The sequence below is a fragment of the Neophocaena asiaeorientalis genome, unplaced genomic scaffold (assembly GCF_003031525.2).
Source record: "Neophocaena asiaeorientalis asiaeorientalis breed wild unplaced genomic scaffold, Neophocaena_asiaeorientalis_V1.1 scaffold59, whole genome shotgun sequence".
Lineage (NCBI taxonomy): Eukaryota > Metazoa > Chordata > Mammalia > Artiodactyla > Phocoenidae > Neophocaena > Neophocaena asiaeorientalis.
The window spans coordinates 16,183,236-16,197,622 of NW_020174268.1; the positions used below are offsets into that span (position 1 = coordinate 16,183,236).

At 41.0% G+C, this 14,387-nt stretch overlaps 1 protein-coding gene across 1 annotated transcript in view; it reads right to left on the bottom strand.

Annotated features, from left to right (window-relative positions):
- B3GLCT (beta 3-glucosyltransferase) overlaps nt 1-14,387 on the bottom strand; it is a 90,534-nt gene that overhangs the window by 17,938 nt on the left and 58,209 nt on the right. The window contains exons 11-12 of the mRNA XM_024755648.1: nt 8,881-8,994; nt 6,445-6,544 (exon numbers count right to left, since the gene is read on the bottom strand). Of these exons, the coding sequence (XP_024611416.1) occupies nt 6,445-6,544; nt 8,881-8,994 (214 nt within the window). The remainder of the gene's footprint in view (nt 1-6,444; nt 6,545-8,880; nt 8,995-14,387) is intronic.

Below are 14,387 nucleotides of genomic sequence, written 5' to 3' on the forward strand. Positions count from 1 at the left end.
TACAATATGGAAGTCATTTAGAGATGAAATTCAAGAGATTTACAGAAGAAAGATTTTTTTAAAAAAGAAAAAAAAATTGAACACTGTGCATTCCTGGAAACAGGAGAGGAACTGAGAAACAAGAGCCTCCTCTCCAGTGTTACCAAGCCCCTGCCAGGCGTGGCTGCCTCGTGTGGGTGGGCAGGGCGGCAGGTGTCCTGGCTCACTTCCACCAGTCCTGCTCACCACTGAGCGTGAACTAATCATCACACCTTTTCAGGTGCACTTGGTATTTTACAAACTTCTTCATGGCTAAAAAAGGAACTTTTGAAGTAGAGATGAGGTCCATGTCAGGCAGGGAGCCAGCAGGTAGGGAAGAGAATGTGTGAGCAGCCAAGCTTTCCAGGAAACGTCCAGACTATGATGCACCACGGTGCTTATGCTCTCAAATGAGGCTTCCCTAATCTACGCTCTTTTGTGTCTATTTGTTTATACCTCTGGCCCCTATGCTTCTTTGTCGTGTGTCTTGCAAAGGGCCTTGAGAATATCCATGAGCTGCTCAGAAGAATGCCAGCAACTATGGCTGCTGTAAGGATGAGAAAAAAAGATTTCTTAGGAAAATAAAATCTATAAATATTTTAAGTGGAGACAAAGGTTGACGTTAAGAAAGGCTAGTTTTCCCATGTTTTAAGAACTTCTGTCACTTACAAATGCCCTGTAAAGTCCTTCTACTGTTTCTTCTAATTTAGAGCTTCTCAGGTCATACACACCAAATCCTAGCTTCCCTCATGATATTAATCGGCGTGCCTTGAAAAAAGCTTTTCCATGGCCGACCTTGGATTAAATATTTTTTATGCGTGAAGGAAATTTCAGTGTTTCTCAAGCCTGTGATTCACGAGCACCACGCATCTCTAAGAGCTCGATACATCAAGCATTTCTCTCAATTACTAATCGTGGATTCTTTTCTCAAGAGCAACATTAACGTCCAGAACACTGCTGCTCTGGAGTTTCATTTTTCCTGTCTTTGGGATGTACAGGAAGGGCCGTCTTTTCCATCTGTGCTTATGCATCTTACACCCAGCTAATAAAGCTGATGCTGAAAGAGAAGAAAACACATTTGATGTACGAAAAAATATCTCTTACAAGTGCGGTGCTCAGAGTCTCCAAGTTGACTGATCAGGTTTATATCTGCCTAAAGGTCAAGGGCTCTGATAATGGTGACAGTTTCTAAGTGGCCAGAAAGTGTTTGAACACTACCCAATTTTTGACACAGAAGTTAAACATTCTAGGCTCCTAGTTTGGAATCAGTATTCAGGAAGTCATCTAATAAATACCTCTGCAGGGGAAAGCAAGGAAGGGTGTGGACACCTAGTAAATCACCATTCGGTCATGGAGAGACAAAGATCTCTAAGGAAATCGCAGCCTTTGCTTGGTGAAAAGCTCCCTGAAAGCTCAAAGCCCCTTCTAGCAAATGCGTGAAGAAATGAGAAGTATTTCCCTTCTTCCTGCATATTGTAAAATTATCAATTAAACCATAAACCCTCAATTTCTGAGGTTAAAATAACTAGGATTTAACATCTCATCTGGGTTTCTTTTCCTAGTAACATTAACCGTTTCCATATTTGCAAGATCATATTAAAGCTGAAGAAGCATACTGAGCCTGACAACTATTACACACTTCATATTTGGTAAAAACTGGAAATGTGGCTAAAGCAGGCAGACCTCCAGTTCAATCCAAGGGAACTGGCTACCGAACCAGGCAAAGAACTTCATTTAACAACCTGTTACCACTTCAGGCAACCTGAGGCACAGAAATGAACAGAAACAGTATGGAAATGTTCAAGTGCAATCAAAATGGTATTAATACATTTTAGTTTTATCATTCTCACTCAATTTCTCTCTCTATATATCTACACACACACACACACACAAGTATACACATACACATATCTGTATTATGCCCCTTCCCCCCAAACACACCAATGTATATATTCTAAGAACAGTGAAAGTCAGCCACCTCAGAAACTACCACTGACACAAGTTTCTTAAAAAGTTAACACACCTGTTATACGTCCCAACCATTCTGCTCCTCAGTATTTCGCCGAGATAAATGAAAGCAGATGACTATACAAAGACGTACACAAAGGTTCACAGCAGCCTTAATTATAATCCAGAACTATGAACAGTGACACAGTGCTTGTATCTAAGCTAACACCCATGTTCCAATTTTATCGACTGACCCAATAACATTCTTTATAGCAATTTTTCCCTCCAATGCAGGATGGAGCCCAGGATCCTTTACTGCATTTATTTATTATTCACTTTATTCTCCTTTAACCTGGAACAGTTCCTCAGCTTTTTGTCTTTCATGACATTGATATTTTAAAATAATAAATGCCCCCACACCCCCCTTTTTAATAGACTGATCTTCATCTTGGGTTCGTCTGATGTCTCCTCGTAATAAAGGCAAGGTTGCGCATTCCCAGGTGCAGTATTACATAAGTGATGTTGTCTGGCATGTGGTGTCCACCTGTCCTCCAGTGGGAGCATCTATTTTGATCACACGGTGCTGTCTGGTGTCTCCCCTGGACACTTAGTTTTCCCTTCGCCATTTCTCAGGCTCCAGGCAGACACTTTAACAGCCAGCAAATATACTGGTCCTCATCAAAATTCACCCCGAGTTTAGCATCCGTTAATGATTCTTGCCTGAATCCATCTTTACTGTGCTGGTTACAAAGAGATGACTTTTCCAGCTCCATCATCACTCCACATTTATCAGTCAGAACCCCTCGTTAACCTGCTAGCTAGAGCCTGCCTGTTACGGACTGAATTATGCCCCCAACCAAAATATTCATATATTGAAGCCTTAATCGGGGATGTGGCCGTATTTGGAGATGGAGTCTATAAGGAGGTAATTAAGGTTAAAAGAGGTCCTAACGGTAGGACCCTGCCGTGACAGAATTAGTGTCTTTATAAGAAGAGACACCAGAGGGCGCCCTCCCCATGGCACGCAAAGAAGAGGTCACGTGAGCACACAGCAGGCCAGAGGCCACCTTCACACCAGAAGATGCCTCAGAAACCTCCCATGTCAGCACCTTGATCTTGGGCTTTTCCAGCCTCCAAAACTGTGAGAAATAAATTTGTGTTGTTTAAGCCACGCAGTCTGTGATATTTTGTTATGGTGCCTCATTTATGAGTGCCCCATAACCTCCTCAATGAGGTTATGATCTGCCTCATTTACTTATTTCTTTCTTTATCATAAGCATGGACTCCCTGATTCCTAATTTTAATGGTTGATAATCCATTACCGTCCTTAATCATACTGACGCTCTCGTCGCAGATGCTGCCAAAGAGAACCTTTCCAAGCTCACTTCCGGGTCCTCTTGACATGCACTTTTCTTTTTTTTTCTAAGCACTTCCTTACTCTCTGGTATAAAAAAGAATGTTCCAAATATCTTCTTGTATCTTCCTTGCCTCAACCTTTAAATCAGTGATTTCTCTGAGACTGGTGCCTTTTAGTAGGAAAGTAGCAGTATCAGTTCCGGTCATTAGTTGCTCAGGGCTACGGGGGTATCTTTGCTTCTGGTCTTCTTTGGTGGGAAGGACTAGGAAGGTGTGTGTGTGTGTGTGTGTGTGTGCGTGCGTGCCACACACACACACACTTTGGCAATCATGAGTCTCACAGAAATGATGAATTCTTGCAGATTTCTCCACTTCCAATCTTCCAGCTCTACCTTAGGCCTCTTCCTTGACCTGGCCCATCCCATATCCTCCCACAGTGAGCACCACGGTTCCCAACCAACACTTACTCACCTACTCAGCCCTATAGTGTACCTAAAATGCCTTCAGAGTTGCTTCACCCACACGGTGACTGAAAACTCAGGAGTTGTCTGACATGCCCCCCTCCTTCCCACCCGACTGAAGGTGTGTCTCTAAATCCTGTCTTCAGCCGTATTTGCCTTAGTTATACTTTCCCTGTAGTGTGATATGTTTTCATTTGAAATGCAGTTGGGTTCATTTGTTTCAGCCTTCTCCTCATCCTTGTTGATTTTTCTCATCCTTACAGATTTATTTTATTTTTCAATAGGTAAAATATTAGCATGCTTCCCAAAGTCAAAACTAAACTAAGAGATAAACTCAGCAAAGGGTCACACACACACACCCCCCACTCCATCTACCCGATCCTCCCATCCACCCGTTTGGAAACTACTTCATGGTTTTCTGGCTTATCTGTCCATCTGTCTTTTGTACAGGTAAGTCTACATGGGTATGTTTTATTTCCCCCTCTTTCTTCCATACAGGGAAGCAAACTGAATACATTCTTGTGCACTTGGCTTTTTCCATGTAATGGTATCTTCTGGAAATCACTCAATACAATTTGATTTCTTTTTTTTTTTTTTAAAGGAACCAAAATTTTGGTTCATTAGTTTGATCCTCTGCTTTTTTGACCTCTACCTCATAATTTCTGCATTTATCTTCATTATTATTTTCTTGTTTTGGGGGGGCTGACTTTGTGATTCTTTTCCTAACTTGTTGAGTTGGGAATTGAATTTTTTTGTCTTTTTTGTTCCCACTGGCTTGGCAAACCTTATCCATCCCTTTACTGTTAGACTTCTTGAATGATTATGTATCTTTCATATAAAGCATAGAGTTAGGGATTGTTTTATGAGCCAATGTGAAAAGTTTGTTCTTTTATTAGGGGATTTAAACCCACTCACATTTTGTGATATGACTGATGTTTGATTTCAACACTAAAATTATTTTAGGTTTCAATTATTATACATATTATACTGTATGTACTGTGTTTCTTTATCTACTAAGATTCTGGATATTAGAAAGTTTTCTTTTCCTGGTATTTATGTTCTATTTAACTTTTCATGTCTTACCATGCTTTTTTTCTTACTTGGTCTGTCAGTTTTACATCGGTATCCTTTGAATTCCATCCATCACCTGTACAATAGGCCATGATCTTATCCTATTGTCCTTTTTCCTTCCTTTTTTTTTTTAAGTTGAATACTTTGTCAGAACATATAACATTCACATACTGTTATTTACCCATGTCCCCACCCCTGTTGTGCTTTTAGTGCTACAAGTTAAATACATGAAATGCTCACCATCAGTCGTTTTACCCAAATTTCATCTTAGTTGCATGAACTTCTTTCCCTAATATCAATATATTCCTTAGGAAGGGCACGTGTGTACACTATTCCCTGAGTTTATGTACTGAGAACCTTTTCTGTAGCCTCAATACTGAAGAACATCTTAACTGCGTATAAAATCCGTGAGTCACAATTTCTTTGTTGAAAATGTTCCTCCACTGTTACCATATTTCTTATGTTATTTTGAGAAGTCTGACACCAGTCTAATCTTCTTGGTCTTTAGATTATTTCATCATTTTGCCTAGAGACTCAGAGGACTTTATGATCAAAATCTAACAGTTTTACTAGGAGATGTGAAGAAGCTGATGATCCCAGGTCAGTTTTCCCTGGGACCTACTAGGCCCTTTCAAGATATAAATTAAGGTCTTCTTTTATTTCTGGTAATTTACATATTATTTCTGTTCTTTTGATTTTCGTCCATCAGGGACTCCAATTATACATGTGTTAGATTTCACTGCTTCCTCCATTTCAAACACAGACATTGTGAATTTTACTTTGTTGGGTGCTAGATGTTTTGTGTTTCTATAAATATTCTTGAGGTTTGTTCTTGGATGCAAGCCAGTTACTTAGAAACAGTTTGGTCTTTGGGGGTCTTGCTTTAGTATTTGTTAGGCATGACCAAAGCACTGCTTAGTCTAGGGTTAGCTATTTCCCACTATTAAAGCAAGACCCTTCTACAAACTCTACCCAATACCTGTGAATCAAGGGTTTTCCAGTCTGGCTGGTGGGAAGAGGTACCATACTCAGCCCTCTGAGAGTGGTGGGCACCACCCCCTCTAATCACTCTGGTTGGTTCTTTCTCCAGCCTCCAGGAGTTTCCTCATACATATGCACTGACTAAACTCTACTGAATACTTAAGGCGCCCCTCCACAGATCTTCAGTGTTCTCTTCCTGTGCAGCCCTCTCCTTTCCAGTGCTCTGTCCTGCTAACTCTAATGGCCTTGGTCTCCCCAGACTCTCAGCATCATCACTTCAACTCAAGGGCTCAGCTGGATTCCACCTGGGTTCCCCTCCCTGAGCAGGGACGTGGAAACTCCCTACGACAGGTAGCTGGGGCAGTCATAGGACTCACCTAATTTGCTTCATGTGTCTCATTGATGACTGTCGTTTGTTGCCTAATATCAGTGTCTTAATTAAAACACTTATTTCATATATTGTGTCCTTTTTGGGGGCTTATTTCAGATGGGAGGGTAAATCCAGTCCCTGTTACTCCATCTTGGCTGGCAGCAGAAGCACCCATCACCATTTCTGACTATGAGTATATGTAGAATTTAAAGCCACCCTAGGACAGGGATGACTCCTTACCTTATTAATGTGTCATCATCCACAATGACTAACCATGCTATTTTGTCATAGCTGTGATTCAAAAATCTTTCCAAAATGGCAAATGTCTTTCCACAATGACCTAGGAAAGGTGAGAAGAAAACTTACAATGCATTATTTTCCTTAAAACATATATAATTCACTTGGAAACATTATTTTAGTTTTAAAGTGTTGTAAGTAAAAGTGTAAACACTGACATGCACCTTAAGAATTTGAAATTTTAAAAATTATCCTTCTCTGATTTCCATAGACATAGTGAACCAGGAAGAACATTAGAGATCATGAAATCAAAGGCATTCATTTCGCGCATGAGGAACTGAAGACCTAGAGAGGTGAGGGGAATTACACGAGGTCAAGTACAGGTAGGACTAGTATCTTCACGTCAGACATACAAGAAAGTTGTAAGCCTCGAAGAAACTACAGGAGCCTGGCCATCTTTCCTTAGATCTGCTTATTCTGAAGGGAAATATTAGAAGCTCGAGCATCACCACCTTAGGGAAACAATGGTGCAAAAGTACAGGATTACACCTTCAGTTATTTATTTTGTAAATATTTGCTATTAAGTTTCTAATATGCCAGACATGGTGGCCAGTTCTCAGATGTCACTAAAGATACAGTACTGAGTAAGACAGAGGCACAGTCCCTTAGATGCCAACGGATATCGAAGCTTTAATGGAAAATGCTGGGGCCAGGGTAGCAATGGAATGCTTGGGAAGAGAACTCAAGTCGATAAAAAAGAATAAGCCCCTCTTTTCAACAAAGTATTTGGTGACACAATAGAGAACAAACCACTTGATTTAACCTTTATTTTCCTTATTCTTGATCTCTTTATGTATTTTTAACCATTTTAGTATGTATTTTTGAAAGCCACCTCAAATTCCTTTTGGATAAAGTAGAATATAAATGTGAGCAATAATAAGGTCAGACTAAAAATAAAGAAATCAAGTAAGGAGTGCATCAACAAATACGTGATTATTATAGTCAAAGTCTAAACAGCAAGGTTACAAAAACAAACAAACAAAAAAATTCAAACAAAAATCATTTTTCCAAAACAGCCAGACTTAGTGATATGTTTACTAACCTTGTCAGAATAACTGAGAACTACAGGAATGACATCTGGTCTACACTGTACTTTTATCAATCAGGGCACATAAGCAACACTACCATAAAATAATCAAGATAAATTATAGAACAAGATAAGCAACTCACTTTTTTTTTTTTCTTTCATAAAAGGGTTTGGAGAAACCAGAAAACTAAAGAAAAAACATGGCAGGAACACTGGATAAAAATTAAGATGAACAGGGCTTCCCTGGTGGCGCAGCGGTTGAGAGTCCGCCTGCCGATGCAGGGGACACAGGTTCGTGCCCCGGTCTGGGAGGATCCCACGTGCCGCGGAGCGGCTGGGCCCGTGAGCCACGGCCGCTGAGCCTGCACGTCCGGAGCCTGTGCTCCGCAACGGGAGAGGCCACAGCAGTGAGAGGCCCGCGTACCGCAAAAAAAAAAAAAAAAAAAAAAAAAAAAATTAAGATGAACAAAGAGCATCTGAAGGTGAGGTGGCCAAATTTCTACTTCCATTTTTTTTGAAATAAAAAATGTTTTGAATTAGAAAGCCTGCAATCTGAAGAGAAAAGCAGGTATACTTCCAACAATTTACTAATTAAAATATTAATATATATGGATACATATATGAGCTTATACTATGTATAGCCCATATAGAATGTGGTTAAGTGCTCTCAGAAGTACAAGCAAGATGCGTCCTAGACCACAACAGACCATAAGCTTCAGGAGGATGGAAACGGTCAGCTTCATTCCTGCTTCCCTCAGTATCTACCAATGGCTGGCATGCAGCAGTTGGGTAACAGTCCTGGCTGGATAAATGGCTAAAATTAAATGAGGAGGTGCTTTGTATGGGAAGATGATAAATTAACTCTGGACACCCCATCATGGCCACAGTGATGTATGAAGGTACGAAGAAATCTATTCTTAAACCCTGTCATATGCACAGTTGTCATGTGCGTCAATCATATCTGACTGAAACTTGTAAACTGACTGAAAACTTGTAAACTTTGTTAGCACTAAAAGCACTTAAACTGCAAGAATCCGCCCACATCCATGGGTAACGATGTGAGGGAAGGAAAGAAAGAAACTTACAAGTGGCAAAAATTATACTATTTATAAAATATTTCATTTTTATCTTAATTTACTATATTTACAGAGTGGACATTTTGCTTTTTTTTTTTTTTTGGTGGTGGGATGGTGGGTCGCCGCATGGCTTGCCGGGTCTTAGTTCCCCAACTAGGGATTGAACCCAGGCCACGGCAGTGAAAGCACAGAGTCCAAACCTGGACTCTGGTGGACCGCCAGGGAATTCCCCAGAATGGACATTTTGAATAAGAGTCGTCAGAACTAAGGACTCACCTCTCTCTGTATTAGGAATTCCCAGATCCACCGTCGGAACAGAACTGTCTGCGTAATCGCTGTAGTATTCGATGTGACCTGCCTGCCCCGCCCAAGTCTGCTTTACGATGGGGACTGAAAAAATGAGAGAGGGGACCGTCACTGGCACGGGCATCTAGGAAGCCTGGAATCTCAAAGCGGCGGGATAACCACCTATAAAGGAAGGGAAGCATTACTTGTTCTTCTTCAGGTGTCTCAAGACTAAGAGCTTGCTTTCTACCCTGAGAAATGCCAACAGCATAGGAATAAAATCCTCTTCTTGAGGCATTTTCACATATACTCTAGAGCCGAGCACTTCTCATTGCTGGTGATAAATACACTGCCTCCATATAAGGATAAATTTTCTAGTCTGATTATACTATTGTGTTTACATTAATTTTAACTTTAATTAATTTTTCTCTTTTCCCAATAGGCTGCTTTATTTAAAATTCACAACTGGACTTCTTAAATGCTTTTGAGGGGGGGAAATATAATTACTCCTAAAGATTGGAATATTGTATGTGGTTGTAGCTGAGACGTAAACTTGCCTCCTTCGCGGTGGAGGGGGGACCTTTTCAAACTACACATATCTCTGCCCGAAGATTCTTACAGGACCACCCAACCCTATAAAGGGCATGACCCTACCCCTGAGAATCACTGCATATGATGGCTGACGTTACTGAGCTGCACTTTGGGAAGATGTGGAAAAATAAGATTGAGAACCGTTGCAGATTCTAAAACTCTATCATCAACAGATAAGTTATTTTAATACAGTGAACACAAACAGCAGAAAACTCTCCTGGTTTTCTGTATTTTAGGGTGAGATGCTCAAAGGTAGCTGTGTCTCCACACCTGACACAGAAATCTGCTTGATCACTGTTTGATATTAATTAACTTGACCAACTTATCCCAGTTATTATTTTCTTCTGTTCTTTTTTTTGTGTGTGTGGTACGCGGGCCTCTCACTGTTGTGGCCTCTCCCGTTGCGGAGCACAGGCTCCGGACGCACAGGCTCAGCGGCCGTGGCTCACGGGCCCAGCCGCTCCGCGGCATGTGGGATCTTCCCGGACCGCGGCACGAACCTGTGTCCCCTGCATCGGCAGGCGGACTCTCAACCACTGCGCCACCAGGGAAGCCCCTGTACTTTTTTTAAGTTACTATCTGCATCTCTAAATTTTAAGAAGGGGTTTCCACTGTTATTTTAATAGAAAAGATCATATCTAGATTTTATCTTCTGTTGATTTAAGAATCTCAACTCTGATGAACCACATCTTCAGTTAATATTTTGAGACTTTATCAGATCACTTATCTTTCCCTTTTTCCCAATCTAAATAAAAATAAATGATATGCAAAAACTACCCATACAATGCCAAATTTAAGTGTCTAGCTATGTTAGTCAGCAAACTGGGAGAGAAACTCAGACAGCCCTTACACAGAAAAAACAAAAGTGCACCATTTTATATGCCACTATTGACCAGCTTTTAAAAAAGAAAAAGACCTATGAGTTCTGGACATTTGCTATAGTCATCGCCAAATTGCGTATTTTAAGCCACTAAATATTATTTTTATACATTAAAATGCAATTCTTCTGCAATCATAAAAAGGCAGATATAAAGATTTCTCCATACCAGAATGGACAAAGATGCAGTAAATAATAGATAAGGTCGCTGAGGGGGAAAAAAAAGAAAAATCCTTACTCTGTCCAAATTCCAGCACAACAAAAACCAACCTTGGCCCTGCAGTGGCAGTTTGCTTTGCATATAATAAGCAGGACTTACCCAGACAAGGCTCCCCGCAGCCTGCAGCCGCTAGTGGTCGCACTCTTGGGTAAAATGTCCTCCACTGCATAACGGGAAGAAGCTGTGAGGAAAGGCCAAGAATTTCCCTGGGTCCCAGCACCGGGGTCCTGCAAATTCTGCTTGCACTTTCCTCAGCCTTTAGCCTTCAGATTCTGTTTGCTCTAAGAGCTTTAATAAACAGGACAGGCATTTCTTCTCAATTCTCTAATTTGAATGAAGTTAAAATCAAAATCAAGTGTGAGTTAGCTCTTCACTACACCTAACTACTTGCTTCCAGTTTTCGTTTGAAACAGATGAAACAGAAATGTCACTAAAGGTAAGAATTACTGTTAGACTCAGTGCCCAACACCCCGCACAGGGCCAGGGACATAGTAGGTGCTCAATAAATAGCAGACTGAGGACTGGGTTTTGTCAGAATTCCAACAAAAGGCTAAGGGCTCTTTTTGGAATTAGTTTAAAGGAAGGTTTTATTCTTATCAACGATTCATCCTTTGGTACAAGACTGGTACCACCATTACCAATCATTTGAAAATAGACAAACCATTTCAACACAGTAATGTGTTCTGAGACTCTAACACCAAAAGCATCCAGCAGTGTATCATCTGTCCCCTTATCACTGTAACACCTGTGCATTTGTAAAGTAAGGCTGTCTCCTACAACAGCAGGTGAAGACTATTTGCAACCAGAGTTGATTCAAAACTACTTAAAACTTTAACAATATTGGTCTATTTTATTGTGACTGTTTGAATCCTAAATTGAATTCATTCTATTATTTATAATATATTTCATATTGTATTGAGGCACTAGATTCCTAAAGATATTAAACTTGGAGAAAATACTTCAATATAGTTATGTGATCTACTATCTCATTTTCAATACAGAGAAGCATACTTTCTCCCACATAATAAAACAATAGTGAATGCCTCTTTCCAGAATGTTTGCCACAAGTTAATTTAAAATTGGGGCAAAGTAAAAACTGTACTGTTTTAAAAAACCCTCTGCCCAGATGGCATACATCTTCCACATGGCTTTAAAGCCTGGAAGCAGGAGATGCATCTCCCTAAGAGGCACAGAACACACTTTTACTCCCAGTGAACTGACGTGCGAAACTGACTACAAGTGAAAATAACTGACACTTGAGCCCTGTACAAAATCTGCCACCCAGTCAATTGTGCATGATCGTTTTGATTTAAGGAGTCTACTGTTTTCAATTAACAAACGCACCTTTTGTCTCAGTATGACCACAAAGTAAAGCCCTGGTTTCTCTTCTCTTCTCTTCTCAGGGAGAGACTCAGCGACAGCACCAAGCGTGTGCTGTGATTCCCAGGTTTAGAGATGAGGCATCTGGAAGACGGAAGAGCCCCCCTCCTGGCTGACCTAACACAGCAGTTCAGGGCAGTCTGGCCCGTCTTCATCTGCGCAGCAGCCAGGGGAGAACCAAACTCTCCTTAATAATTCATGCACTCACTTCATCTAACACGGGGTGTGGCCTGCTAGCTGGCTGCATTTTCCTTCAAACCCTCATGTTTTCAGTGAGCAGACTGCACCATGGTACCTACCAGACGGAACACGGCTACCACACACTCTTCAGAGTAAGTGTGTTCAGACCTAGAGGAAAGATCACTACAGTGAAGATAGCAAACAGGGTTTTTTTTAATTCTGAAAGGAGTAAAGTGTTTCTTTTTAGGAGCTCAGGAAGCTGTGAAAAGGAACTAAAGGCTGAGCAAATGGTAATTTAACCTCTTTAATGAGAGGGAGACCGCAGGAGGAGAAACACCTCAACCCACCGCGAACAGAAACGGTGGCTGCCACGTGGTATCTGAGACCCGCGTGGGAACCGCGTGGCAGGAGGACACAGAGAAAATCCGTAACATTCACTGACAGCTCATGTCACACAAGGAAAAACACATAACCCAGGAGGAAGTGACCAGGCGGAACGTTGAACTCCAGAGATCTTTTCCTTGCTTAAACATAACTTCACATGCTGTGGCAGTTCATCACTTTATGTAATACCTTCAAAGTTTCTTTAAAACCCTACCAACTGCTTGCATGTCAGCCAGCACTGCTGTTCCAATACTGTCGATGTGTATTTCTTTCTTAAGCCAAAAGATAGAGTATATTTTTGCTGTGTCCTAAGTTGCTTTATTTCATCTAAATCAGAATCAAGACACAAGCAGTTATCGAAACACTTGTTTCACTGTTGGGCAAAAAAAAAATTACAAGATGTAAAATCATTTTTTCTAATTTTGGAACTTGGCTTTATTATCAATTTTTCCAAAGGAGTATGAAAAATGAGTTCACTGTATATGTTCCCTTGCCTTGACTACAGCCTTAAACAGAATGTTTCATCCCTCACCCTCGTCCCTGGAGGAGCCAGGAGTAGGGGCCATGGCTAGGGTCCACCTACGCTCGGAACCAAGGGCAGCGCACACACAGTGAGAGCCTGCCTCGGAGAAGTCACTGTGTAGCCAGCTCTCAACTCCTCACAGATAAATACAGTCTTGTCTGTGTTTATTTTTTCCTTCACTGTCATTTGGTTTTTGTAACTTCAAGTGTTTCTACCAGAGTGCATACAGAAAGAAAAAAGAAAACAACCCCCCCAGTCCGTGTATTCTGCTTGAATAAAGCAGTAATATGTGAGGACAAGATGGGAATCTGAATTCCCAGCTCAGTGTATATTTGAAATCATCTGTGGGTTTGAATTCCTGGCGACCCCTCCTGCTACTGAAAATAAAAAGCCTCCTGCCACAGCTTCTGGCCGCGTCAAAACTGACCCTGAGCACAGCAGAGCATCAACACCGCTATCAAATACTATTTATCAAGCATTAGATTTATAATACATCCACAGACAGTGCAGCACAGCTCTCTGTGGCAGAAAGAATTGGGGATTTGGAGCCAGAAACCCTGAGCCCCAGCTCCCCTGCTCAGTCTACAAGATGCCAAGCTATTTGTGTCTCAACCCAAAGGCAGCTTTCTCTATGATATCAAGCGAATAAAAATAATGACCACATCGCAAGGACTGTCAACATGAAATCAGATGATAGAATATATGTGAAAAACACACCAGAAAATGTAAAAAAAAGATTAGCAGTCAGAAGCAGCTACTGTGGCGTTCTCACTGAAACTAAAACGATTACTGGATAATTCTCTGGGCCAGCTGGTTGACTGGACTAGATTTCCAAAACGAGGAGCAGAGCCCACTGGCCCAGGCAGGTTTCACTTCCATCAAGCAAAATGGACCTCAGAGCCCCTAAAATCCTGCTGCCTAGACTATCCTGTCAAACAAACAGGTCCAAGTTTAAAAATGGCTTGTCACAGCAACTCGGCTGTGACATCCGCAAAATACCTCTTAGGTCTCAGGCTGCAGTGATCCCAGATGCAAATTAAGGGCTGGTTTTGGGAGGCTTGGTTTTAATGCTCCTAACAGGCTTCGAAGATTTTATCATTTTTAAAGACCTTCGACTCAAAATTCAAATATAAAAGCATTTGATAGATACCTGAAAGGATTATCACAACCTTATGCACAGTTAAGCAAGCAATAAACTAGATTATTATAAATGACTACATTAAAATTAGCAAACTTTCTTTTTTCATTTCTGTAGAACATGAAAACTACAACAGGGATGGTCCCTAATTTTAGGGCTTTACTGTCAACTTGAAAAATGTGTTCCTAAAGAGAAAATACTACCA